Source organism: Gymnoscopelus braueri (genome assembly GCF_963280865.1).
Source record: "Gymnoscopelus braueri genome assembly, chromosome: 9".
Classification (NCBI taxonomy): domain Eukaryota; kingdom Metazoa; phylum Chordata; class Actinopteri; order Myctophiformes; family Myctophidae; genus Gymnoscopelus; species Gymnoscopelus braueri.
In genome coordinates, this window is record NC_137610.1 from 50366134 (window position 1) to 50392758 (window position 26625).

General features: G+C 40.9%; 1 protein-coding gene across 1 annotated transcript in view; it reads left to right on the forward strand.

Moving 5' to 3' along the window:
- The window catches only part of LOC308092367 (uncharacterized protein), a gene marked incomplete at both ends in the record, with an annotated part of 55083 nt that overhangs the window by 15141 nt on the left and 13317 nt on the right, over positions 1-26625 (forward strand). Inside the window, 7 exons of the mRNA XM_080438218.1 lie at positions 13530-13823; positions 15063-15161; positions 16434-16598; positions 17108-17515; positions 19558-19647; positions 21575-22090; positions 26476-26483. Coding sequence (XP_080294344.1) covers positions 13530-13823; positions 15063-15161; positions 16434-16598; positions 17108-17515; positions 19558-19647; positions 21575-22090; positions 26476-26483 — 1580 coding nt within the window. The remainder of the gene's footprint in view (positions 1-13529; positions 13824-15062; positions 15162-16433; positions 16599-17107; positions 17516-19557; positions 19648-21574; positions 22091-26475; positions 26484-26625) is intronic.

Here is a 26625-nt window from a genome sequence, read left to right on the forward strand (position 1 = left end):
CATTCCAGGACATCATCATGGCATGACTGACTGACTGCTTAGGAAGTCACAGAGTTTTGTAGATAACATGTATTTTTAAACACTTGAGGCCCCGTCAGTGGGAGGGAGAGGAGGTGGTTGTAAGCACCAAACCTTCTCCTTCGGCGCAGCGGCAGCGAGCGAGCGAGAGAGAGAGGGGGCGTGTCGCGCATGGAATGTTCACATACACTGTAATTCAAGGACCCTAAACAATGCCTCTCTGCAAGCTCTCCAAAAGTTTTTCTCATTGACAAAAACTGTAGCAGCTTAAATGTTTTTCTTTTGCATACTGTATATTTGCAATTGCCATACGCTTATTTGTTTATGTTTTGTACTGAACACAAAGTATTGCACTGTCAAATATTTGACAGTATATATATATATCTGTTTAGCAGATGTTTTTTTGCTTACTTTATTAGTCAGAAATGTAAACAGCTTGTGCGTGGTACAGTAAGACATTAAGGCTAAAAAGATAACACAAAATAAGTCATGGGGACTTGTTTTCATTGTGGTCCTATGTTCAGAACATCTTATTTAATTCATTTTAAGTCATTAAGTCATTTTCAAAGGGCCAAGAACATGGAAGTTTGGGTGGGACTGGGAGCATGCAGTGCTGGTGGTGAGACGAGTAGGTTTAATAGCGTGAATTAACTTGCATTACAACCTCCTATAAAATGCTCATTTCTGTTTATTGGTGCACTTTGGCTTTCATCTCCCCCCCATCCGTAGAGAGAGTGATAGTAGCATGGTATGACAAGACCTCCTCACATAGAGAGAGAGATGTAGCAGAAATACAAGAACGCTCGCCCCGGGTCAAATCCAACGACCTCGGAACGGTTGCCACCAGGTATTCCTAAACGTAACCTCAGTAAAACTATGCCTAAACCCAACCTTATTCTTAAACGTAACCTCAGCAAAACTATGCCTAAACCTAACCTTATTCCTAAACGTAACCTCAGTAAAACTATGCCTAAACCTAACCTTATTCCTAAACGTAACCTCAGTAAAACCATGCCTAAACCTAACCTTATTCCTAAACGTAACCTCAGTAAAACTATGCCTAAACCTACCTTATTCCTAAACGTAACCTCAGTAAAACTATTCCTAAACCTACCTTATTCCTAAACTTAAAACTATGCCTAAACCTAACCTTATTCCTAGACGTAACCTCAGTAAAACTATGCCTAAACCTAACCTTATTCCTAAACGTAACCTCAGTAAAACTATGCCTAAACCTACCTTATTCCTAAACTTAAAACTATGCCTAAACCTAACCTTATTCCTAAATGTAACCTCAGTAAAACTATGCCTAAACCTAACCTTATTCCTAAATGTAACCTCAGTAAAACTATGCCTAAACCTAACCTTATTCCTAAACGTAACCTCAGTAAAACTATGCCTAAACCTAACCTTATTCCTAAACGTAACCTCAGTAAAACTATGCCTAAAACTAACCTTATTCCTAAACGTAACCTCAGTAAATCTATGCCTAAACCTAACCTTATTCCTAACCTTAACCTCAGTAAAACTATGCCTAAACCTAACCTTATTCCTAACCTTATAACCTCAGTAAATCTATGCCTAAACCTAACCTTATTCCTAAACGTAACCTCAGTAAATATATGCCTAAACCTAACCTTATTCCTAAACATAAGTTAACCTCAGTAAAACTATACGTAAACCTAACCTTATTCCTAAACTTAAAACTATGCCTAAACCTAACCTTATTCCTAAACGTAACTTCAGTAAAACTATAGGCCAGTCCACACCAATTCAACTCCTTGCAACAAAACCGTTTTAGAGACTGTTGCAGTGGTCTGGACTGACCAGTTGCAGACTGGTGCCATTTGGGAATAATGGTTGCATTGGTGTGGACTGGCCTTAAGTCTAGCCCTACACGTATTCCTAACCTTATGACAATTATGACAATTATGACAAGCCTTCCTCATACAGAGAGAGTGATAGTACAGTGGTATGATATGACAAGCCTTCCTCATACAGAGAGAGTGATAGTACGGTGGTATGACAAGCCTTCCTCACACATGTTTGTTTTAGAGAGAGTTAGGTTTGTAAGCAAGTGGTGGAAGAAGTATACTCCACAATGCAGAAATACTCTGTTGCAAGTGTAGGGCCTGTATTCAAAATTCTATTGAGTAAAAGTAATATCAACATATGCATACTTATTTTTTGTTTCAAAGTCGTGAGTTGGCAGATCGGTTATTTTTGAATAGCTGATGTACAGTATAACATATAGCTTTATTTTAAAACTTTTTTTTTATTGAAGGGTTACAGCACTATATTCTGATAGTAATCATTATAGGGTTTGTTCAGTAACAGGAGTCTCCCTATCTCTCCTGGTCTTTAAAAAACAGAAAATACATTTTCTGGTTGGTTGCAAAATTTCAGCCAATTAGGAGAGAGTACTGATGTATCAGCTTCATTTTTATAGTGCTCCAGTTCCAATTGTGTCTGCTCATTTATTTGTGTCATCACTTACAATTTTCACTGACCTGAAAATGCATTTCCCGTTTAATAAAGAGCTGGAGAGACATGGAGACTCCTGTTACTGAACAAACACACACACTATAGCAATGAGTACATGATCACAATATAGAGCTATTTAACACTTATTCAGATCGACAAGGTCACAATGCGACACGTCGCGTCGCATTGTGAGCTTGTCGATCGGCTATTTTCAGCAAAAGCTTTCCCCACAATAACAGAAAACATAAAAGACACTGAGCCCTGAGGGACTCCAGTTACCCATATGGGGTGTAAGTGGTTAAGTACAGTAGCCTACTTGAGTAAATGTACTTATTTACTCGCCACCACAGGTTGTAAGTGTAATTATGTGACAGGATTTCAGGTCAGGATTGTACACAGAGGATAGGGTGATGAGTCCAGGCCAAACACAGTGTGGGCCAGAGTGACAGATTGTGTTTACAACGTTGGAGTTGCTTCCAGTGTTGCCATGTCTGCTTATTATAAGAGACTTTGGGCTTGTCTTTCGTGTGAAGTCGCTTGTAAATATTGGTGGTTGCGTTTTTTTGGGCTTGTTTCTAAACAAGTGCAGTTGATTATGTGGGCTTCCTTCCTGATGTTGTTTAAACCAGTGGTTCTAAAACATTTTCATGTCAAGGACCCCCAAATTAATATGTAGTTGTCCACGGAGCGCCCCCCACCTTACTAGATTTGTGTCTTTCTCCAATATGTGTTTGAAAATAGCAGATCTACAAGCTCACAACAGCATGCAGATCGTCTATTTTCAAATGGCCGATGCATATAGGGTTTAAAGTGAGGATGTGGCCTATAATAGTCGCTTCTTTTGGGCTTGTTTTCATAGACCTGATTGCTTATTTCTCTCGCAAAATCTGGCAACGCTGGTTGCTTCCTGAGAGGGAAGCAGTTCACCGGAGGGTAAAGGTGTTGGCACAGTGCCAAGACGCTACTGTAATAATCATTGTCCTCCTCCCTGTGACTGTGTCTTGTTTACAAACGTAATTCTTCAACATACATTCCTATAATCTTGCTGGAATGGAAGCTATAACTCAGCAGAATAGAATAATAATAACAATAAACGTCATTTGCATAGCGTTGTTCGAAGCAATGGTTACAAAGTGCTTTACAAAAACAAGGGGCATATCAAAGATAAAAAAAACAGGAACAAGTAGAAATGTGAAGATAAAATAACAAATAGAAGACATTAAAAAAGCCATAAAAGGAGATGAGCATGGTAAAAGAGAGGCAAGGAAATTAACGCTGTTTTCAGAAGTGATTTGAGGGACACACTGCCTAGGCCAAGAGCCTTGACTCTGTTGTGAGCTTGTAGATCGGCTATTTTCACAATGTTTGCTTCATTCTACGTAATATTTGACAATTTCGCCAATTTGGTATAAAGAAGGTCTTAAAAGTCATTAAATTGTAACTTTAGAAATGTGCAGATACCCTGCACTTATACTTTACTGGTTTGTTTACTGTTGAGTGAGAATACAATGTTGCACATTAAGCTAATCATCTGGGGACCCCCCAAAAATAATTTAGGAACCCCCCTGGGGCCTGGGGGTCTCGACCCCCAGTTTGGGAGCCACTGGCCTAGGCCTATATATAGAGCATAACTAAATACCTATGAAAAGTCCCATACTTTAACTCTCTTTCAAGTATGGGGAAAGTGATCCGTTTTGCTTTGTTTCATTTTCCTCATGCTGTAATCTGACCCTCTTTTCTTCCATCTTAGTATTTAGCTTTTCCCTCCCTCTCTGGAAAAAAAAACTAAATTGATGTGGCAAAAACCAGGGCATCAAATCCCCAAAAGCATCATTCATGTGAGGTCATCCAGCTGTTTTAATCATCCAGCGGAGAACAATCCAACACAAACCCAAACTCTAGCTTCACTATTTATCTTCTACATTGTGCCCTTGGGTCGTATAGTCTGGGTGGCAAACCAACTTATTCTGGAGCCAATCGTCTTGCAGAAGAAGAGTTATGACGTTTGACCTCACGCTGTGGAGTTATGTAGACTTTTTAATATCAAGGTTCTTTCCCTGAGAGCTTTTTTGTTTTTTTCAAACTCATGTTGAGTGAGGCCATGAATCACTTAATGTCTATTTTTGAACCGCATTCTGTGACTTTTCTTTTTTTTAATTATGCCCCCTCATGCTGTATCTGTGGAAAACACATATTATACATATTATATTATACAAAACGTAAAAAAAAAAATCTGCCTGTAGACCGACTATTTTAGTTACAAAGTATCATCATCTCTGTCGGGTGGAAACTGGAAACCCCACATGTCCAAAACTGTTACTTTTCTGAATTCAACTTCAAAATTAGCAAAAGTAGCAGATCTACAAGCTCGAAAGGCGTCGCTTCACGCCGCGTTTCGAGCTTGTAAATCTGCTACTTTTTTATGCTTTTGTGTGACACTGTAGTATGATCAAGTAGGGCGTTCATTTAATTTACAAAAAAAATGTAAAGTTAGTATATGGAGATGAGGTTTCAGCCCAACAGCAACAATATCAGGCTTAAGTGGTTAATATAAGCTGTGCAAAGGTATGACCTGCATGCAAAAATTACTTATTATATAGATGCATGTCTCTTTAGTTGGACCTACATCCCACTGGCACACACACACACACACACACACACACACACACACACACACACACACGAGCCAGGATGTCTCTCCCAGTTCTTGGCATTCCAGAGTCTGCTTGGCAGCCTGTTCCCAGATCATATTCATCCCTTTAGCTGCAGCCACAATTGTTCCTTTCCAAGCTGTATAACTAAACGGGCTGAACATGACACTGACGGACACTATAGCCCGGGTTATGACTTGTATTCCCTGTAAACATCAATATAAATACAACATAAATGGGAAGAACATGGCACCAACATGGCCAGAGAGTGAACTGTCATTCTCTGTGTAGCTCAGTGGATAGACAGAGCATGGCATGAATGCAGCCAGGTGGAGGAATTCGGTAGCACTTTATAATAACTATACAAGATTTAGACATGGCTAGTGAGTGTGTTAATACACGTTTTATAAACACTTATTCATACTCATCATGACTCGTGATTTATTAAGGTAATTACTAGCCGTTAGTTATTTTGTGTGAGCCCATCTAAAGTCAGGACTATCTATGCCTGAAAGCATTCATAACAGAGAAGCAGTGATATAGAAAATGCTTATCTAATGCTAAATAGTGTGTAGTTGAAACGTTTATAACCGTTTAACGCCTAGTATGTGTAATTGTAATGCTTTACAAATGACGAATTCATGACGAATTAAGTATTTACTAACTAACTTAACTAATGCTTAATAGTGTACATAGTTATTAGTTATTATAAAGTGCTACCAGGGTTGCCATTTCCTGTGTAACCCCAGTGCATACAGCCTGGCTCCAACCCTGCCAGTAGGTAGGAATTTCCATGCTACATGTGAAGCTAAATGGGTACAACATGGCATTAGTACCAGTACCTGTGTACATTTCATTTATTTAGCAACAATGAGGATGCCTATATATAGGTACCCTATGCCATTTGATTGGTCCAGAGCAATCAATTGCTGTGCTTAAGGTCAGGATAAGGATAGAGAGTGCTCTCAACTTGGTCCTGGGTGGGAAATTGCATGTTGCATGCAAATATTCTACGCATATTGCACAAATTCCATTTTCACACTGGCATCCCTATTATGGGCATGTCATTATAGGCAAATAAATATATTTAAAAAATGTCAAAAAATTGAGATGTGAGCTTGTAGATGTCTTTGCAGCGCGACACCATCGTACGATGAACATCGTACATGGTACACAGTATAAAATTGGGCTGAAGTGGTTAATGGGCAGAGCGGGTCATTATCACTAGGGGTGCTTTCTATTCAGATCGAATTTCCACTGGCGCACCAAAATGTTTACACTAAAAGGCACATTAGCTAAATGCAACAACCACCAAATCAAATCAAATAGGATGCTGTAGATTTAAAACAAAGTCCAGGAAGTCTAGATTGATCGATAATCATCCGGTGGTGCAAACAACAAGCCACGGAAAAAAAACTAGCGAGGAAATATTAAATGTATATGCTTTTGAGCAAAGTAAACATAAGGTGCAACAACTCTGGGTCATCATCATGGGTCTCATAAGGTTCTCTCAAGTTCATTGGACGCCACACCCAGCATAATAGAACTATGAGAGTGACGACACTAGTGTTCACTCCCATTGTAAGAATGGAATGCGGCGGTTCTCTTTCTATCTCAATGAGGAAGTTCCAATGTTTGGAACTACAGGAGGCAACATCCCGCTTTGTGGCGAGATGACGCAACTCTCTCTTCTACACTCTGGCCACACCATGTCATTACAGGCTAACATTTTCAAAAGTTGTAAACAATTTTCAAACAATTTCAAAAATAGTAGTATGTCTACAAGCTCACATCAACATGTGCCACATTGTGAGCTTGTAGATTTAAAACAAAGAGGTTCATTCCTCAAGGTCCAAATGAGGGATATACAGTATACTGTATGACTATGTTGTCGTGTGTTATGTTGACGTCTGAACTAGAATATTTCCTGATCAAACGCATGAAAGTTTAATTTGGCATTTTGTGGGAGTTTTAGTTGTTGGAAAAACACAATGCTTGCAATGTGCAATTTTGAACCCAGGTCCAAGCTGCGAACCCTCTCTCTGTCCTCCTTACCCTAATTTAAACCACAGCAATTTATTGGTCCCAACCAAACGAACCAAACACTCTTTTTTATCAGAAGCCCTTATCCATAATTACTTAAAAGTATGAGAGTAGCATGAACCATAATCAATAAACGACAGGCTGAATGGTCTCATAACTAGAGTGTAAAGAAAACAAATTAGTTCTTCAAAGTAAGGAAACCATCAAACCTAGCATCTGTCTAAACAAGATGCTATCTCAATAACATTCCAAACATGTGGTCAAGCAAACAGTATTTGTCCATCTAAATCACACTCTGTCGGGTGGAATCCTTATATTTCCCAAACTGTAACTTTTCAGGATTCAAATTTAAAAACAGCAAAAGTAGCTGATCTACAAGCTCAAAACGCGTCGCTTTGCGCCGCATTTTGAGCTTGTAGATCTGCTACTTTTGATGCTTTTGCCAGGGGGTGAGGTGGGGTCTGAAGAGGTGAGGTGGAGTCTGAGGAGGTGCGTGCTAGGGGGTGAGGTGGAGTCTGAAGAGGTGAGTGTTAGGGGGTGAGTTAGAGTCTGAGGAGGTGAATGCTAGGGGGTGAGGTGGAGTCTGAAGAGGTGAGTGCTAGGGGGGTGAGGTGGAGTCTGAAGAGGTGAGGTGGAGTCTAGTTTTCAGACTGTGCCGAGTTTGATTCGATTCACCACACACACACACACACACACACACACACAATCAAGTGGAGTTGTGTGGTTCACATGGATCCAATTCAAAATATGAAGACAGTGGGGGAAGAAAATGAAAGCAAAGAACTGGTTCTTGTATGAAATCCTGGGATCCTGAAAGTGACACTGATGAAGCTGATATTCATTTAAATGCTCTATATTTAAAATGGGATGCGGTCTTGCTGAAATTATTTGAGCAAAGGCATTCCATAAGAACCACTGTAAACATCATCTTATCTTAATTGCTACCAGATCACAAGGAGGGCTCGGGTTCTTGACTGAAATAACCGAGTTTGACAGTGAGCCAAATGTATATACATGCACTCCATCATGCACTACTGTATGTGTCGTTACTCCGTCTCGTCTCATCATATAATGACCTAATGACCTTGAACCTAAATTAAAGGAGCTGTAAGTTGTTGGGTAAGTTTTTGTTAAAAAGTTAAAGCTCTATATTCTGATGGTAATCATTGCAATAAAGTGTTTGATCACCCTGTCTCTCCAGCTCTTTATTAAACAGAAATTTATTTTTCAGGTACAGTAGGTCACCTATTTCATCCAATCCAATCAGGAGAACCTGAAAATGCATTTTCCGTTTACTAAAGATCTGGAGAGACATGGAGACACTATAGAGTGTTACTGAACAAACACTCTATAGCAATGATTACTATCAGAATATAGAGCTATACACTTATGTTAACAAAACAACAAAATAACTTACAAAATAACTTTTTGAATATTTTTGAAACAACACAAATCTTGTAGGCTATGGCGGGGTCTTCCAGGCATAAAGTATTATCAGATGGGGGTCCACGGCCAAATTCATATTAATTCAGTGGTCCTTGACATGGAAAAGTTTTAGAACCACCGTTATCCGACATATTCAGCCAACATAACTGGAGTTACCAACAGCAGTGGTGGAAAAAGTACTAAACATTTATACTTAAGTAAAAGTATCAATATCGCAATGTAGAAATTACCCGGTTACAAGTACATGTCCGGCAATCTAAATTTACTTGAGTAAAAGTACAAAAGTATTGGCATCAAAATATACTTAAAGTACCAAAAGTAAAAGTACTCATTATGCAGAATGTTTCACAAGTTATCATTATGTCTAAAATGTATGAAAGGATCTTTTGAAAATAGCCGATCCACAAGCTCACAACGCGTCGCGTTGTGAGCTTGTAGATCGGCTATTTTCAAATAATAGGGCTGAAGTGGTTATGAAGTGGTCATCATCATGCAGCTGAGTACAGTGACTGCAGTGTACAGTTAACAGAGCCATGCTTGCATGTCTTTGATTGTTACTGTACAGGATGTGGCTTCATCATCATCCCCGCTCTTGGCTCTATATGGATGACGGCAAAAACCTCAAAAAAGCTGAAAAGAAAGAGCTTTCAGATCGCAGAGCCCCATTTTCCACACAATCACAGTTCTATTGAGGGATGAGGCCTTTGTAACTGATTTATTAGATTATTTTTTTCAGTAACTTGTTACTTTTACAAGACACCAAATAAAGGAACACATACAACCTCTCAACCTTATGATTAAGGGGCTAATAAAGTGCACATGTACTGTTATTATCACCATGGTTACTGATGATTAGTTCCATGAGTGCGGTGTTCCCTCAAGAGTCGGTCGGTCTAGTGCCATGCCTACCCCCCACACCCCTCTATACCCCTCCCCCCCACCCCCATAGGAAAGAGACTTATTCTGCCAAGGTTTCAGGAGTCACACTCAGAGAATGGAGAGAGAAGTGGTTTTCCCTCATCAGCTGAAATAGGAAATCCATTAAAATACATACATTTACAGCATACTGTAGGCTACACACAGTTACAGCAGTGGTTAAAGGTATCATGACATTCATGTTTACACCACATTCAGAGTCTTTGTCCTGGTCCTTCAAACGTGTACAAAAAGTTTTAACTGAAAATTCCACTCCAGTGATTCACTGTATGTGTTTTTGTCTCACATTTCTAAAGCCTTTTCAACTGCAATGAAAAAAGAAATCTTTGCCTGCGGGTGTCGCTGGTGAGGGATTTTGCCTGTCAATCATCGCCTCTGCTCCGCCCCCCCCAAAGGAAAGGATAGGGGAGGGGAGGGGCGAGGAGGAGAGTGGGCGGGATTAATCGACTGTGACCTCACTGTCGAAGGGCCAAGCTCAGATTACTTTTCAGCCTATTTATTCAGAAAACCCCAGACCACAGAAAATCCACTAAATGTTCAAAGTTCAGATTTTTTGGGTGTAATTGAGGTCATAAAACCCCCAAAAAAACATAAAAAATAAAAAAAGTGAAAATGAATGTCATCGAACCTTTAAGACTTTGGGAAAACTGATACCGTTAGTTAAACACTGGAAACAAGTTTTATCTACCACATCTATACTGTAGAGAGAAATGATGGCTTTGAAACGGCAATTATGAAACAAACTAGAATTACGAATCAAGCTAGAATACTGGTGAATGATGTATTATTCATTGAAGACAGATATGGGACATGTGGTACCAGATACAGAGGGCAATTAGCGCAAGGTCCAGCTAATTTTGAGCTCGAATCTAAACGAATTACAAAGAATGTGTTGCAATCTTAAACAATTCAAAAGCAGAATTTAGCGAGGGAGCCACACCAAATTGGTCACATTTTGAGTTAGAGTGTGTCATTCGCAGACAGAAAATATAAGAAAGTCCGCAGACACACTGTACAAACGTCCATCGCTGGGATTTCATGCACAGACGTTTGGCAGAAGAGGCTGTGATTATGGGCATGCGGTGGCTAACGCTCTGGTCACGGTGTGGCTAGTTGTGAGCATGGACTGACATGTACAGCTGAGGACAGAGGTCCCGGTCCTGGGTGTCAACTGTCACTCCCGTCTGCGACCTTTGACCTAAAGGTAGCGTGGGAAGAGGGACAATTTTTGGATCTATTTATATCAGGGGTCTTCAACAGGGGGTCCGGGACCCCTAGGGGGTCCTCAAGAGTAACCAAAGGGGGTACGCCAAATCTTTGTGTGATTTTTTTTTAAATGTCCAAAAACAGCAGTGCTGTGAGCTTGTATGTGTGCTATTTTTGAAGCGCCAACGCAAAAATCTAAGGTGACACAGATGCTTTCCCGGTTTTAATGGGTTGATATAAAACACAATCACAATGTGTGTCAGGTAAATAAGTCTATTAGTCAGGGGATATTAGCAGATAGGTTTCCAATCTTGGAATAAATTCCTTACCAAAAAAAATCTTCACCAATGTGTTTGTAAAGGTGTCTAGTAACACATCTCACAAAGACTGAAATTCAGTTTCCCTAGGAAAATGTTGACAGCTGCTGAAAGTTTGGGTACCTACCATTTCCCTGCATTTCCATGCAGGGCAAAAAAAAACTAATTTAAATTCTATTTTAAGTAGCATGTGAGGGGTCAAACTAGGGTGTTTTTATGATTCTGAATCCATTGCAAGCATTTGTTTTGCACCAAAACCACTCCTTGGGCTAAAAACAGCCCAATCTCAATGGGCTTTTTACACAAAAAGTATACCTGGACAAGGATGGCTATGGCCGTTTTTAGCCCAAGGAGTGGTTTTGGTGCAAAACAAATGCTTGCAATGGATTCAGAATCATAAAAACACCCTAGTTTGACCCCTCACATGCTACTTAAAACAGAATTAAATTTTGATTTTTTTTTTTTGATTTTTTTTTTAACCAAGGTTATGGTGGGTACCTCAACTTTAAGGAGCTGTCAAAAATTCTCCTAGGGGGACTGCATTTCAGTCTTTGTGAGATGTGTTACTAGACACCTTTACAAACACATTGGCGAAGATTTTTTTTGGTAAGGAATTTATTCCAAGACTGGAAAATATTCTGCTAATATCCCCTGACTATATGAAGCCATGAAATCTATGAAAAAGTTTAATCTGTAACACATTTATATACAATATGTTATGTAGTGGGGGGGGGGGGGGTCCCTGCTTCATCTCTCTCTCAGCTAAGGGGTCCTTGGTCTGAAAAACATTGAAGACTCCTGATTTATATATGTAAGCCCTGTTTTATAGTTTGTTGCACAAACGTGTCGTGCAAAAATAGCAAAGAATTGCACAACGAGTCACATTTTTAAAACTCGTTGCCTATGACATGCCCAAAATAGGGACGCCAGCCAGGTTGAGCGTGGTTAAGGATACAGTTGCTCTGTTGCAATTGATGGAGTTTTTCTTTCCCATTGTTAAACAACATCTGCAAATAACATCTTAGGAACGACCCGAGTAACAGACCATAGCAGAAAATATGTTTTTAAGGGTGGAATCAGGTAATTTGGGACGCTTTATGGTAGAATTAATAGGAGGCCATGAAAAAAGCTGGCCACTCACTCCAATGATGTTTTTATAATTTATCACAGATCTCTGCAATGTGTCTGATGTTTGGAAACCATGTTGTATTGCATTATGTTTCACAACGACATGCCTTAAAACACACCAGGGGACAAGTTTGAAAAGACAGTGCTAATATTTAAAGAGCACATATCCAGTATAATGTCCAATTTTAGCTCATGTCTGTATTTCTTCTGAGGACTGCCCCCCCCCCAGTAATTCCAACAATTAAGTAGCGTAAGTGATTTTCTTTGGTTAAAATAAGTGTTAAATAGCTCTATATTCTGATAGTACTCATTGCTATAGAGTGTTTGTTCAGTAACAGGAGTCTCCATGTCTCTCCAGCGCTTTAATAAACAGAAAATGCATTTTCAGGTCGGGATACCAATTGTATCCAATCAGGATGGAGAACTCAGTCAGGATACAGATTAAACAAGTGAAATTGGAAGTGATGCAGACAAAATTGGAACTGGAACACTATAAAAATGAAGCTGATAAATGGGTAGTCTTTCTTTCCTGATTGGCTGGAATGTTTTGTTTATTAAAGAGCTGGAGAGACTCCTGCTACTGAACAAACACTCTACAGCAATGATTACAATCAGAATATAGTGCTTTAGCATCACTTACCCTACCTTTAACTCTTACCCTGCCAGAGTTTTTTCAGAACAGTCTGTAGCCTCTGCCAGGGTTTTGACCGATTTTGGTACCTTTTCGCATAGCCACAAAATATTTTTCTCAAGTATGATTGATCCCCAGAAAATTTCTAATCACAGATGAGATTCAGGTGTGGTTTCACAAATGTCAACGAGGTCAATTTGACCTTGTTGTCATGTGTTGTTTGATGTTTGAAAATAGCTCAAAACCAGTAGTTTCAAACCAAAAAACATTGTGAATTGTTTGTCCGTTTCAATTTTAACATTGAAGTGGATGGAGCAGCAAATCTTTGGAAATTGTTATCTCCTTATTCGTTTGGAATATCGAAAAGGTGTCAATACTAAATAATTAGAGAATCTTTTTAGATTTTTTTTTGTTTTTGAAAAAAAGTTTTTTTTTTTTTTTTTTTTTTCAGGACGTTTTTAAACGTCTTTGGCAGGCAACAGCTAATTTCTCAAAGACGTTTATAAACGTCTTTGGCAGTTATAGAGTTAAGAGTGAAATGCTACACAATGATGTTCTTCTTAATGAATTCATCTATCTCTGTCACTCTGTCCAGGATGACTGACAGAAGAACCTCTCCCTGACCCAGCCAGATCCCTGACCGCCCCAAACCCCCCCCCCCCCCCCCAGGATGCCCACGGTGCCAGTGGGCGGTACCTCCCCCCACCGTGCGGTGCCGGTGGCGTGCGCCCTCACCTGCTCCTGGCTGCTGCTCCTTTTCCACGCCGCCTTCGGTCAGAAGCCCGCCAAGCTGCCCCTGGTGGGCCGCCGGCCCTTCGTGGCCGCCTGGAACGCCCCGCTGGACATGTGCAGCCTCAAGTACAACGTCACCGCCAACCTGGACCACCTGTTCCACATCCACGGCAGCCCGCGGGCCGTCCGCACGGGACAGAACGTCACCATCTTCTACGCCAACCGCCTGGGGTAGAGTACTACTATAGCCTGTCCCAATTAAACACTTAAACCCTCTAGACCAGTGGTTCTCAAAGTGAGGTCCGGGGATACCCAGGAGTCCTTGGGGGGGGTTCTAGGGGGTCCCCAGCTATATGTACTTTTTTTTTTTTATATATAAAAATGGTGAAAAAAATTGTGAAAATAGCAGATCGACAAGCTCATTGGCCCTCATTTATCAACAGAGCGTAAAAACTGTCTTATATTTGTCCATATATTCGGCCGTACACCAACGTCAAAGTCACATTTATCAAAGGATCCTATACAGCCGATCCTAGCGTACATCAGGTCGGAGCTTTGATAAATGTCACGTCTGAAAACGAGCGTCATTTAAATAACACGCCCTTAAATATTCACAAAACGCCCGACTTCACGACACGAAGAACCAGAATACGACCCGGAAAAAGCATGAAAAGCCAATAAGAAAGAGTTTCCCCCGCTCGCCTCGCCGCACACGCCTCTCGCACACACACACACACACACACACACACAGACACACACACACAAATAGCAGATCTACAAGCTCACAACGATGCGATGCGACCTGTTGTGAGCTTGTAGATCTGCTATTTTCAAATAGCCAATGCAGCCAGCTGCAAGCTTAACCGAATGACTGTTAAAGCAGTTTGTTTAAATTAGTTTATAAAATGATATATTTTCACAGCGATTATTTATTAGTGTAGATATACACATTTTGGAGTGGATTATGTGTCCAGATGCCTGTCAGACAATACTGCTCCGCAGGTCTACAATGGAATAAACGGGCGCAGCCAAAGTCAACAACTGGTCTCTACCAGACGTGAGATCTCAGCGTACGGTAGGATGAATCCAACGTCAGGTTATATTGATAAATGCCGAAAGTTGCGGTGATCTCGCCGTACGCCCATTATTTGGTCTGCACCGCGTTGATAAATGAGGGCCATTGTGGCTATTTCCGCTATATTATTGACATTTTTTTAAAGTATAAAATTATTAAAATATAAGGCCTGTTTTGTATCGTATTATCAGCACCAGTCATGTCTGTGTATATTTAAGTTATTTGTCATATCTGCCCTGTGCAATTGTCGTTTAGAAAGCCTAAGCCCAAAGACAAACAGAAATGTAATTTTGATATATACATACTGTATCTTCCAACGTTAACTGCCTAAAAGACAATTAAATCGCAATTATTTGTCTGACAATTAAAATGCTATGATGGTTCCAACCCTACAGGTACTACCCCTACTACACAGAGCAAGGTGTCCCTGTGCATGGTGGCCTGCCCCAGAACTGCAGCCTGGACTTCCACCTGTTCAAGGCCTACCAGGCAAGGTTATTATACTTAACTAAAAACTAACAAAATAACTCAAACTAGACTTGAAAACATAAAAACGAGGCTTTACTAAAACAAACCAACTGAAACTGTAATGTGTGTTTACAAAACTAACTAAAATCATAGAGAACATACCCTTAGTTTTAGTCTTTGTCAATTTATTCCATACATAAGGGTGACCGGAACGCTCGCCCCAAAACCCACTCGCCCCCATTTCTTTTGCCGGACCGCTCGCCTCCAGCGTTTCCTAAACGTAACCTCAATAAAACTATGCCTAACTCTGAACTTATTCCTAACCTTAACCTCAGTAAAACAAACATTGTTCTTGTTTGTTTTACTGAGGTTAAGGTTAGGAATAAGTTCAGAGTTAGGCATAGTTTTATAGACCGCCGAAGTCTGACGTAATTTACACATCCTTTGTTTGTCTACCTGGTTCGCAGTTTTCCACCCCCGTTCTGAATCCCATAGACGTATTTAATATCGCGTCAAATAAGAACTGTGTTCCAAAAATAAACAAATGACCACGGCGGGTTGACTCTTATGGATATGAAGCATCAACTGACGGTGAGAAAACGCTAATGTTACTTCCGCCAAATTAGTTCCATTTTCGCCAGAAACAGACTGTATCAAATATAAGTGACTGACTATCATAAACGATACAGAACCTCCTCCCTGACAATAACGCCGACACGCGGTGTTTATTTTTGGACCACAATTCTTATATGAGACGATTCTAAGATGACCCAATGTTATTCTCCATAGAGAAATTACTTCCGCAAACCTGGGGATGAACGAGTGACGTCAGGACTTCGGTGCTCTATTGAGGTTACGTTTAGGAATGAGGTTAGGCTTAGGCATAGTTTTACTGAGGTTACGTTTAGGAATGAGGTTAGGCTTAGGCATAGTTTTACTGAGGTTACGTTTAGGAATAGGCCTACCTGGTGGCGACTGTTCCGAGGTCGCCGGATTTGACCCGGGGCGAGTGGGTTTTGGGGCGAGCATTCTTGTATTCTACATACGTATTGTTCATTTTATATGAAATCTATCTTCCATTTGTTTAACTGTGCCAGTTTTAACTATGCATTTGTGAATATGTAATTTTTTTAACTTTCACAATAGTTTTTCTGACGTTTTGGAATCTCGCCTCTGACAAATACCCCATATTGGGAAAACTACCGCTAAACTAATAAAACCTAAACTAAAACGAAACTAGCAAACCTTTAAAAACATACAATAATAATGACAATGTCTAAACTACAATAACCTTCCAGGACATCACACACTTCATCCCGTCGGAGGACTTCCGGGGCCTGGCCGTCATCGACTGGGAGTACTGGCGCCCCCAGTGGAGCCGCAACTGGCACAAGAAGGACATCTACCGCCGCAAGTCCCGCGAGCTGATATCCAAGGCCTACATCAACGTGACGGTGCCGCAGGTCAGTGTTGCTATGTCCGCTTGTTATGAGCGACTTTAGGCTACTTTTTCTGTAAAGTCGCTTGGTAGTTGCAGGTTGTGGGTTTTGGGGCCTGTTTCTAAAGTGTAGTTGCTTATTTGGGCTTGTTTCCTAATCTTGTTTAAGCCAGTGGTTCTCAAACATTTTCATGGCAAGAACCCCCAAATTATGTATTCCCCCCCCCCCATCAGAAAATATGTTGTGCGTTGTGCCAGCAACCCCTGTACCAGATGTGTGTTGTTAAAGTTTGTCAAAAAAGATTCAAAATGTTTCGCTTTTCTCCCCCCAAGATTCATTTGAAATAGCAGATCTACAAGCTCTCAACGCATCGCGATGAGCTTGTAGATCTGCTATTTTCAAATATCCGATACATAGGTATAAAGGTTTAAAGTGCTCATGTGGCCTACAGTCACTTCTTTTGGGCTTGTTTTCATCATAGACATGGTTGCTTACGTATATATTTCTCTCACAAAACTCCTGGCTGGTGGCAGGTCGAGGAGCTGGCTCGACGGCGCTTCGAGAAGAGCGCCCGGCTCTTCATGCAGAGGACCGTCCAGCTGGGGGCGCGCCTTCGCCCCAACGGCCTCTGGGGCTACTACCTCTACCCCGACTGCCACAACTACAACCTGCACGACGGCAACTACACAGGCTTCTGCCCCCTGCTGGAGAGCCTCAGGAACGACGACCTGCTGTGGCTGTGGAACAGCAGCACGGCGCTGTTCCCCTCCGTGGCCATCAGGAAGAGCCACTCCAACAGCGCCAGCAACCGCCACTTCTCCCAGCACAGGATACGGGAGTCGCTGAGGACCGCCTCGCTTACCTCGCGGGAGTACGACCTCCCCACCTACGTGTATCTGAGGCTGGGCTACAGGGACGAGGCCATGGCCTTCCTCACAACGGTAAGGGGGAAATTGTAAAAAAGAAAGAAAGAAAAATAAAACGTTTACATCAACATGGTTTGACTTTGTTGGTTGAAAGCATTGTACAATCTAGACCAGGGGACATCAACAGGGGGTCCGTGACCCCTAGGGGGGTCCTCAGAATTATTATAGGGGGGCCGCCAAATCTTTATGTGATACAAACTTATTTCTTATTTTATACATTTACCAGTTGAACCCTATGGCATTCTGGGGGAACATTAGCCGACAATAGCCGATCTACAAGCTCACATCGCGACCACGTTTACACTTGACACTTGATTTTATTGCCTTAATAAAGATTGTCATAAATACTATATGCTTCCAGTCGCTAGTTTAAAGACGGGGTGCTGTGATTTTCAGTGATTTTTTCTCCCCCTAAAACATAATCATCAGGTATTATGGTTATACTTGGAGGAAGATTTTTTTTCAAAAAAGTGTACAGAAATTGTTAAAATTATGTCTTTATGTGGACACGCCTCCAGTTCATTAAGTATACCTGGTTCTCACCTTAGCACCTCCTCCACCACCTTAGCACCACCCACCCCTCCTCCTCCTCCTCATGCCCACACCTGTTGTGTTATGATAATGAGGGGGAGGGTACATTTTTACTATGTCACTAAAGGGCTGTTTTTCTATTGGCACGTTTGACCCTCAAGGTTTCAGCCTCCAGGAAGAAACTCAAAATAGTCAGAGAAGACATAAAACACCATAAAAACACCACCAGGGGGCTTAATGAAGTTCTATCAACCTCATAGACACATGCGAAACAGAAAAAGTGTGCATTTCAGACCGGATATCAACCGGATATAGAAAGATGGCGGATTTGAAATCGCTGCAAAATAGGCTTCATTTACGGTCTGTAGAAACCAATGGCGTGACGCTGTCCATATTTTTTTACGGTCTATAGTGTAGAGGGACAAAAGAGCACACCAGAGCCAAAGGTCAATTTTACAAAGTATTGTAAAATTGAGTTTAAGTGGTTACATGTCTGAAAACACACATTAAACATGAATCCAATATGTAGTGGGGGTCCCTGCTTAGTCTCTCTCTCTCTCTCTCTGCTAAGGGGTCCTTAGACTGAAAAAACGCTGAAGACCCCTGATCTAGACAACATACTCCATGGAGTCTGCTGGATTTCCTCTCCATACTAAATTAACTTCCACTGTCTGAGAATGAGAGCAGTGTACAGAGACTACAGACTGAAACAGAAAGTAGGCCTATGTGGTCAGTGGACTATACTCTTTGGTTGCAGTATCTGATCTTTAGCACCATCGTGTGGAGATAGAAAGTAAGTACACGGTGTGCGCATGCAATCAAACTGGGTTCAGGTGCCGCTTTAATATTCGTTTTAAGGTCAGGATGAAGTAACAACGAAAAGGAGAAATATCCACACAATGAAAAAGATCTCCCAATATTCAATTCACTTAATTCATTCACTGCCAAGAACGTAAAAAACGTAATTATTTCCATTTACCAATGCTGCCAAGAACGTAAAAAAAGTAATTAAAAAAATAATAATTACACACAGAACCCAAGATATCGTGATCCAAAGATTTGCTGCTCCATTCACATCTTGGTTAACTTATTACTTAAAAATCCGGTATCTCGGCTCCTGTGCACTTTTTGGTCAAGGCAAGCTATTTTCAAAGGCAGACAATTAATGTCAACGAGGTCGCGATGACCTCGTTGATTTGTGAAACCACACAGTATAACCCTCAGTGATTAGCAACCATCAGGGGATCGATCATAATGGAGATAAATATTCTGTGACTACTTGAAAAAGGTAAGAAAATCGCTGGCAGTGGGTAAACGCAGCCAGAAATAAGTCTGGCAGTGGTTAATATTCACAACATTTGTCACCAGCATTATTTTGGTTCAGCTATTTCTCTTCTTCATCCATAGCGTCCAAACATCCATCTCTCAATCCGACATGTTATCAATGACGGTAGCAAACAGTTGCATAAGTCATCTCCATGACTTATTTGTGTAAAGATACGTTATATTCATGACATATTTCACAGAAAGACTTGATCTACACCATTGGTGAGAGTGCTGCTTTGGGGGCTGCTGGCTTTGTGATCTGGGGAGACCTCAACCTCACCTCGTCCAGGGTAAGTCTGACTCAACCACCTCTTATACATACCATGCAGGACAGGTGTGTCTATACTTAAGGTAGATTAAGTGATTTTCTTTGGTTAAAATAAGTGTTAAATAGCTCTATACTCATTGCTATAGAGTGTTTGTTCAGTAACAGGAGTCTCCATGTCTCTCCAGCTCTCCATGTCTCTCCTGAAATTTTCAGGTCTGGATATCAATGTTATCCAATCATGATAAAGACCTCAAACAGTTTACAGATTAAACAAGTGCAATTGGATGTGATGACAAAAAATTAGCTGACAAAATTGGATCTGGAACACTAAGAATGAAGCTGATAAATGGGTACTCTCTCCTGATTCGCTGACATTGCGTCACCTACCTGAAAATGTATTTTCTGTTTATTAAAGCTGGAGAGACAGGGAAACTCCTGTGACTGACTGACTGTAACAAACACTCTATAGTCATGATTACTAACAGAATATGAGCTTTAACCTTTTAACAAAAAAAACGTTTGTTTTTACCAACAAATATCACTTACCCTACTAATAAAGAAAAACATCACATGGATGCACCTGGGACGTATCATCAGTGTTGTGGCCTGGGGTCATCGGGTGTTTCGGGTCTCGCAACATACACCCTCGCCCAGGTGACCCAGCCGGGGTTGATCAAGCCTGACTTACGTCCCAGTAGCTACCCCACGGTCAGTCCTCTTAGGGAAAGACAGGGCCACTCAGTCCGCTTCTCCGGAACTACTCTGCCAGGACTGGGAAGAGGAGAGGCTCTGGCACGTGGAGGGACAAGGCTCTGTGGGTGGCCTCGTGGCCGGGCTCCTCCTTCGTCTTACCAGGTCCAGGACCTGAGCGTCCTGGAGCCAACCTGCTGTTTGAGACTGCTGTCGGGCAGAAACCTCTTATCTCCATATTGAAACTGTGTTTTTTTTTGTAAAAAAGCAGTATGCAAAGAGCATACAGATTCAAACTCTGAACTCTGAGGAGGAAGTCTGGGAGATAGGTGGGTTATTGCTCTGAGTCTAATGAGGCTACATCCTGATGTTAAAGAAAATATTTCTAAAGAAGAAACAAATAAAGGTTGTTATGCCTATGGACAATCAAAATATGTTGGAAACATTACATTTGTATGTGGTGTTATAATTAAACGCAATGTTGACATGGCACACTGACTAAAATCAATAAAAAACATGACAAAGGTTTCGACATGACAGCAGTGTTGACAGAACGGCTGCCATTCATAACAGTGAGACGTAGAGAGACAGGATGCATGGCTGCCAAGTCAAGTCAAGTGTTCTTCTTGCGTACATTCACAGACACAATGTTTTGTTTCTGGAGCTGCTCGAGACAAGCCAACGCTATAAATATAGAGAAGCAAGACAATAGGTGGTTGACAGCAGAGCCACCGGCTGACATCATGCGGTCATCGTTGTATGATCTATTGTGATTTCACCCCAACATTATGAAATGTATAAGGCATTGGATTTTTTGGAGGCAATCATGTGATCCACAAAAGTATGTGAACAACATTCATCAAAAAGTTATTCTGACTACATAAAAATCGATTATCGAATAATCTTGAAGCGTGTTTAATATGTATTTTTATACAGTATATAAACTATATTGATACAATATATCAATGAATGAATGCGAAAAAAAAAATCCAAGAGATTTTTTTATTGTATTTTACAATCAGCTAGATTGCTTTGATTAACCACTTAAGCCATATTTTATACTTCGTCATACAATGGTCTCACGCAAAAATAGCATAACATCGTGACACATTGCGAGTTTGTAGATCTGTTTGTAGATCTGCTAATACATTTTTCCATCCCCCAAAAAGCTAAGTTTTGCCCCCAAAATCCATTACTTTGTTTATAATCGATTACTTAAGCCATTGCACCTTCTAAAACCCGTCTTGTCCACACTACAGTTCAACTGCACCAAGGTGAAGTCGTTCCTCTACCAGCGGCTGGGCCAGTACATCACCAACGTGACGCGCGCCGCCGAGGTGTGCAGCGACTTCCTGTGCCAGGGCAACGGGCGCTGCGTGCGCCGCGCCCCCCGGGCGCCGCACTACCTCCACCTGAGCGCCGACAGCTACCGCATCCAGCCGTCCGGCAACGACGGCGCGTTCGCCGTCACGGGCTGGCACTCGCAGCACGAGCTGCAGCTGCTGGCGCAGAGGTTCCGCTGCCACTGCTACGAGGGCCACGCCGGGGACAAGTGTGACAGCCTGAACGAGGTGGTGGAGGTGGTGGAGGAGGTGGAGAAGGAGGACAAGGAGGAGGGCAAGTGGAGCCCGCCGGACCCATGGGACGAGCAGCAGGAGGACGAGCAGTGGAACAACGATGAAGGGAATGTAGCGGCGCCGAGCGTTGGCGAGCCGCCGCGCGTGACGCTGTTGTTGTTGCTGCTCATACTTAACTTGTCATTGGTCAGGATAGTGGTTTGATAATCTGTCAGCACCACTGCCCTGAACATGTAGTGGTGGTGTTAGAATAGGAATAAACACAGAAGCACCCGTGAGGAAGTAGACTATGAAAGGGGAGGGGCCAAAACAAGTTCCTGTTTCTACACAAAAAAGGAGTAGGAGCCCCCCAGACATTTAAAGGTAGACACCTCCTGCGACTATGGGGCGTCTGTGTCTGCGGGCGCCATTTTTGGGAAGGCAAACTGCCTATCAAAGTGACTACTGGCCAATCACAGCGCGTCTTTTCCTGGACTTAGCTAAATCTAGTAGTAAAAAAGATATAACGGGATTCTGACCAGTCCCGGGAAAGACGCGCGGTGATTGGTCAGTAGTCACTTTGAGTGGTAGCGTGCCTTCCCAAATATGGCGGCCGCGGATACAGGTCGCTCTAATGAACTGCAGCGGCCAATGAGGTATTTACGGTGCCCCCCAGAGGCAAAAACTATGCAGAATGGGTTCCCAGATTGGTTGTTTGATGACAGCACTTTACATGACATCATGGACGTTTGATGGTTGTTGGTGGGATTATACTAGAGCTTGAAGTCACTTTTTGGGGCACAACCCATTGAAGGTTGTAAGTGGGTGGTTTATCCACAGGGTTGGATTTGTTGAGAGGAGAGGAATCTATGCCTCTGCTTTTGATATTGGTCCTTCTTTTTTTTTAACACTGGCGGTGGATCGTGTTTTTACCCTGCATCTGGTCAGACATGCATTTCCTTTTGGGAAATGTAGACGGTCTGATGTGTTTGATATTTACGTTTGATGAGACCACAATTTAACGATTTAATTAAACATTTATGTTAACCACATTAACCCTGACATCCCTATTTTGGGAAAAGTTGACAAAGTATATAGGGCCTAAGTGTTTAAGAAAATGTATCCCCCCCTTTTTTTTTTTACAAATCGAACCCTGGTTATCCACATCCCTGTGTTAAAAATGGTATAAAACATGGTACATAAATATAGGGTCAGAACCACATGAAAGGAAGGTGGCTGCACTTTATATTAAATTCCATTGGTTCATATTCCACATCAAACAAGTGTTTGGCCTAGCAGAAGGTGGAAAGCTGGGTTAGTGCAGGTTATAAAGAATAACAAAGATATCTTTGTTAGGTTTTGTTAGGATTATCCCTGAAGGCAAATCCACCCTAAAACAAGTAAGAACTAGAATCTTACAGTATACCTCCCAAAGACACTTAATTAATCATATCGTTAAAATGCATCATGAAATCTTTATTTACCCTCCTAATGCGCTTTATTTCATAGTAACCTTTTTATGAGCCAGACAGTGACGCATACAGTAAACACAAAAACTGTGTAGATCTTAACTATGAACTATGACTTGTTGGTAGCACAGTGTTCGAGACTGTTCAAGGCCTAAAGGATTGTTATTCAGATAAAATACAACAAAAACAACCCTATTGGGTTGTAATTTCCGTAAAGTCACATACTGTACGATTGCAACGTTGTATTATTTTTTCTTAATAAGCCTCGATTTTATATGGCATTTTACATGAAGTTTATATTTGTTTGTACAGGTTATACATTAACAATGACTAATAATAATTAGAATCAGCATAATACTATACATGTCATGTTCTAATACTACAGCATGGCATGTACATTATAGTGTAGAAATTTGCACACAAAATCACATACACACACAAAAGCCTGTCTTTATGGTGACTATACTCAGTGGTGGAAAGTAACTAAGTACATGACTTGTACTTAAGTACAATTTGTTTTCTAATTTTCAGTACTTTTACTTCTACTCCACTACGTCTCAAGAGGCAAATATTGTACTTTTACTCCACTACAATTATTTGAAAACTTTAGTTACTAGTTACTTTGTAAATTTCGATTATTATTACAAAACATACATTAACCACTTCAGCCCTATAGCCTATACACATTTCGGCCATTTGAAAATAGCCGATCTACAAGCTCACAATGCGTCGCGATGCGACACATTGTGAGCCTGTAGATCTGCCATTTTCAAAATATTTTAGAACATTTGTGAAACAGGACATTCTGCATAATGAGTACTTTCTACTTTTGGTACTTTGAGTACATTTTGATACCAATACTTTTGTACTTTTAATCAAGTACATTTTTAATTCCGGAATCTTTCCACCACTGCCTATACTCATGTCACATGGTTCAATGGTTCAACACCTAAAACTGACCACATCCTGGAGGCTCATATACAGTAGACAGAGTAGATAATATCTATCATCTAGCACTGCATTTCTGATGTATCTAGAACTGTGTATTATATAATACACAGTAGTATAGTTATAGTATCATTAGAGATCAAGGGTCTTCAACAGGGGGTCTCAGAGATACTGCATGGAGGCCGGCAAATAGTATTTGTGTGATAGGGACTTTATTTTTTTATTTTACATGAACCACTTGAACCCTGTAGCATCCCTATTATGTGGGGAACAATAGCTGCAAATATCATATCTACAAGCTCACAACGCGCCTGTGACACGTTGTGAGCTTGTAGATAAAAAATAATAATAAGCTTGTAGATCGGCTATTTTCGGCAAAGAGGTTTGGTGTACGTACTGTATAAGTATTGAGGGTTCAAGTGGTTAAATGTCTGAAAACACACATTAACATGAATCCAATATGTAGTGGAGGGGGTCCCCGCTTCATCTCTCTCAGCTAAGGGGTCCCCTGTCATAGATCATATCTACTATATGATCTACAGTACTGTATACTAGAAATATTGTTTTTAATTTCCATTTGTCTCTGCATAGAGTGTATCTCCACATGTAATACAGTCAGAGTCCATGTAAATATCGTACTTCGACAATGCTACCTATGAACTTAAATATTTTGTACGGCCAAAGTATGTATCAGCCAAAGAGCAAATGATGTAACTGTAAAATGTGTTTTTCCTTCTTTTTTTGCTGCAAGTAACTGTTCTCATCTAGTGGTTTGTCTGGGAACTGCACCTACAGCCTACTGTATTGTTGTCATTGTTAAAGAACAAGAGAAAACTGTCTTGACAACTTGAGCTAAACACCAAAAATAAGGGTACAACCAGATAGATATAATACGTTGCTCCACGATTTTAAATAAATAAATTGAATCCAAAATTCGTGTCAGATCCTGTGTCTAGGTGGGACATGACCTTTGACACCAGCTAAATATCTCAATAGAAGACCAGGGAGACAAAATACAACCACCCCAAACCACCTACCATACAGATTGGACAACATTACATTTTATTCATTTAAAAAGGTTACATAGTGAGGCTTTCAGTTTGTTCTAAATATGGGTTTTGATGTATTTTCGGTTAATTGCCCAGCTCTATGACATCGTACTGCATTACACCAACTGTGTACCTCAGAATCGTAATCTCAGTGCTGCCTTGATAAACCTATAATCCAGTCAGCATTAGTTCAGACCAGCTGAACACCATGCAGATAGTTTCAGTACTGTTTTCATCTCAGCCACAGTATCTGTCAATACTGTGCTGTATGATGTATTTTTTGTGTATACAGCACAGTGCACTTATATTTTTTCATATTGAGATTGTAAAGCAAATATTATATGCAATAAGGACTATGCAACAACAGAGATATGATGTCTGAATGTAGAAGCACTGCAAATAAAGAGACATTGTTGTTTTGGAAACTATATTGTTTTTACTATTTTTTTGTCCCGAGTAAATAATTGAATTCCAGAGTGAATCATTGAATTCCACACACACACACACACACACACACACACACACACACACACTTTATTTTATCATTTTTAACCCTAAAGGTTAAGTCTAAATTGTTTCGCAGCAGTGTTATGCTTCGAAAATATCTACAAACTCACTGTGACACTCGTAGCAACACATTGTGAGCTTGTAGATCTGCTATATTTTTTACTGTGCAACAATGACGCGTAACTAAGTACAAATCAACCCGACCCCAAAACCTAACCTCTAAATACCTAATCCTAGCCTGAATCCTCACCCAGTCGTAAGCCTAACTATATATTTTTTTTTAACTAAGGCTGAAATCAAACCAACAGCTGCACGCAAATGTTCAGTGCAAGCATTTGATGTAATGTCCAGTGTGTGCATACTGTAGTCCACCACGGTCAGCGAGAACACCGGTTGCTCTGAGCGGATCTCACAGCCACGTGATGCTCATCTCTGGCAGCTGATTTAAAACAAATAGGCGAAGTTGCACAATCTTCATACCCAAAACTGCTATTTTAAAACTTTGTTATCAATATTTGCTACTTCCTTAGAGTAGTATATGTCTGTGGGGTCAAGTGTATATGCCTACTCCATGCCTACTTCAGAGCACAGTGTGCTTCTTGTTAAGTTTGTCGCTTGGTTTGTGCAAAAGCGTCGAAGGTGAGGTTGTGCAACTTCGATGCGTTTTTTCTGTCTCGATAGGGCAATCAAAATCGTACTATCGTCTATTTCCTCAAATTCTACTATACTTGTGGAGACATTCAGCCCTCACAACACACACACACACACACACACACACACA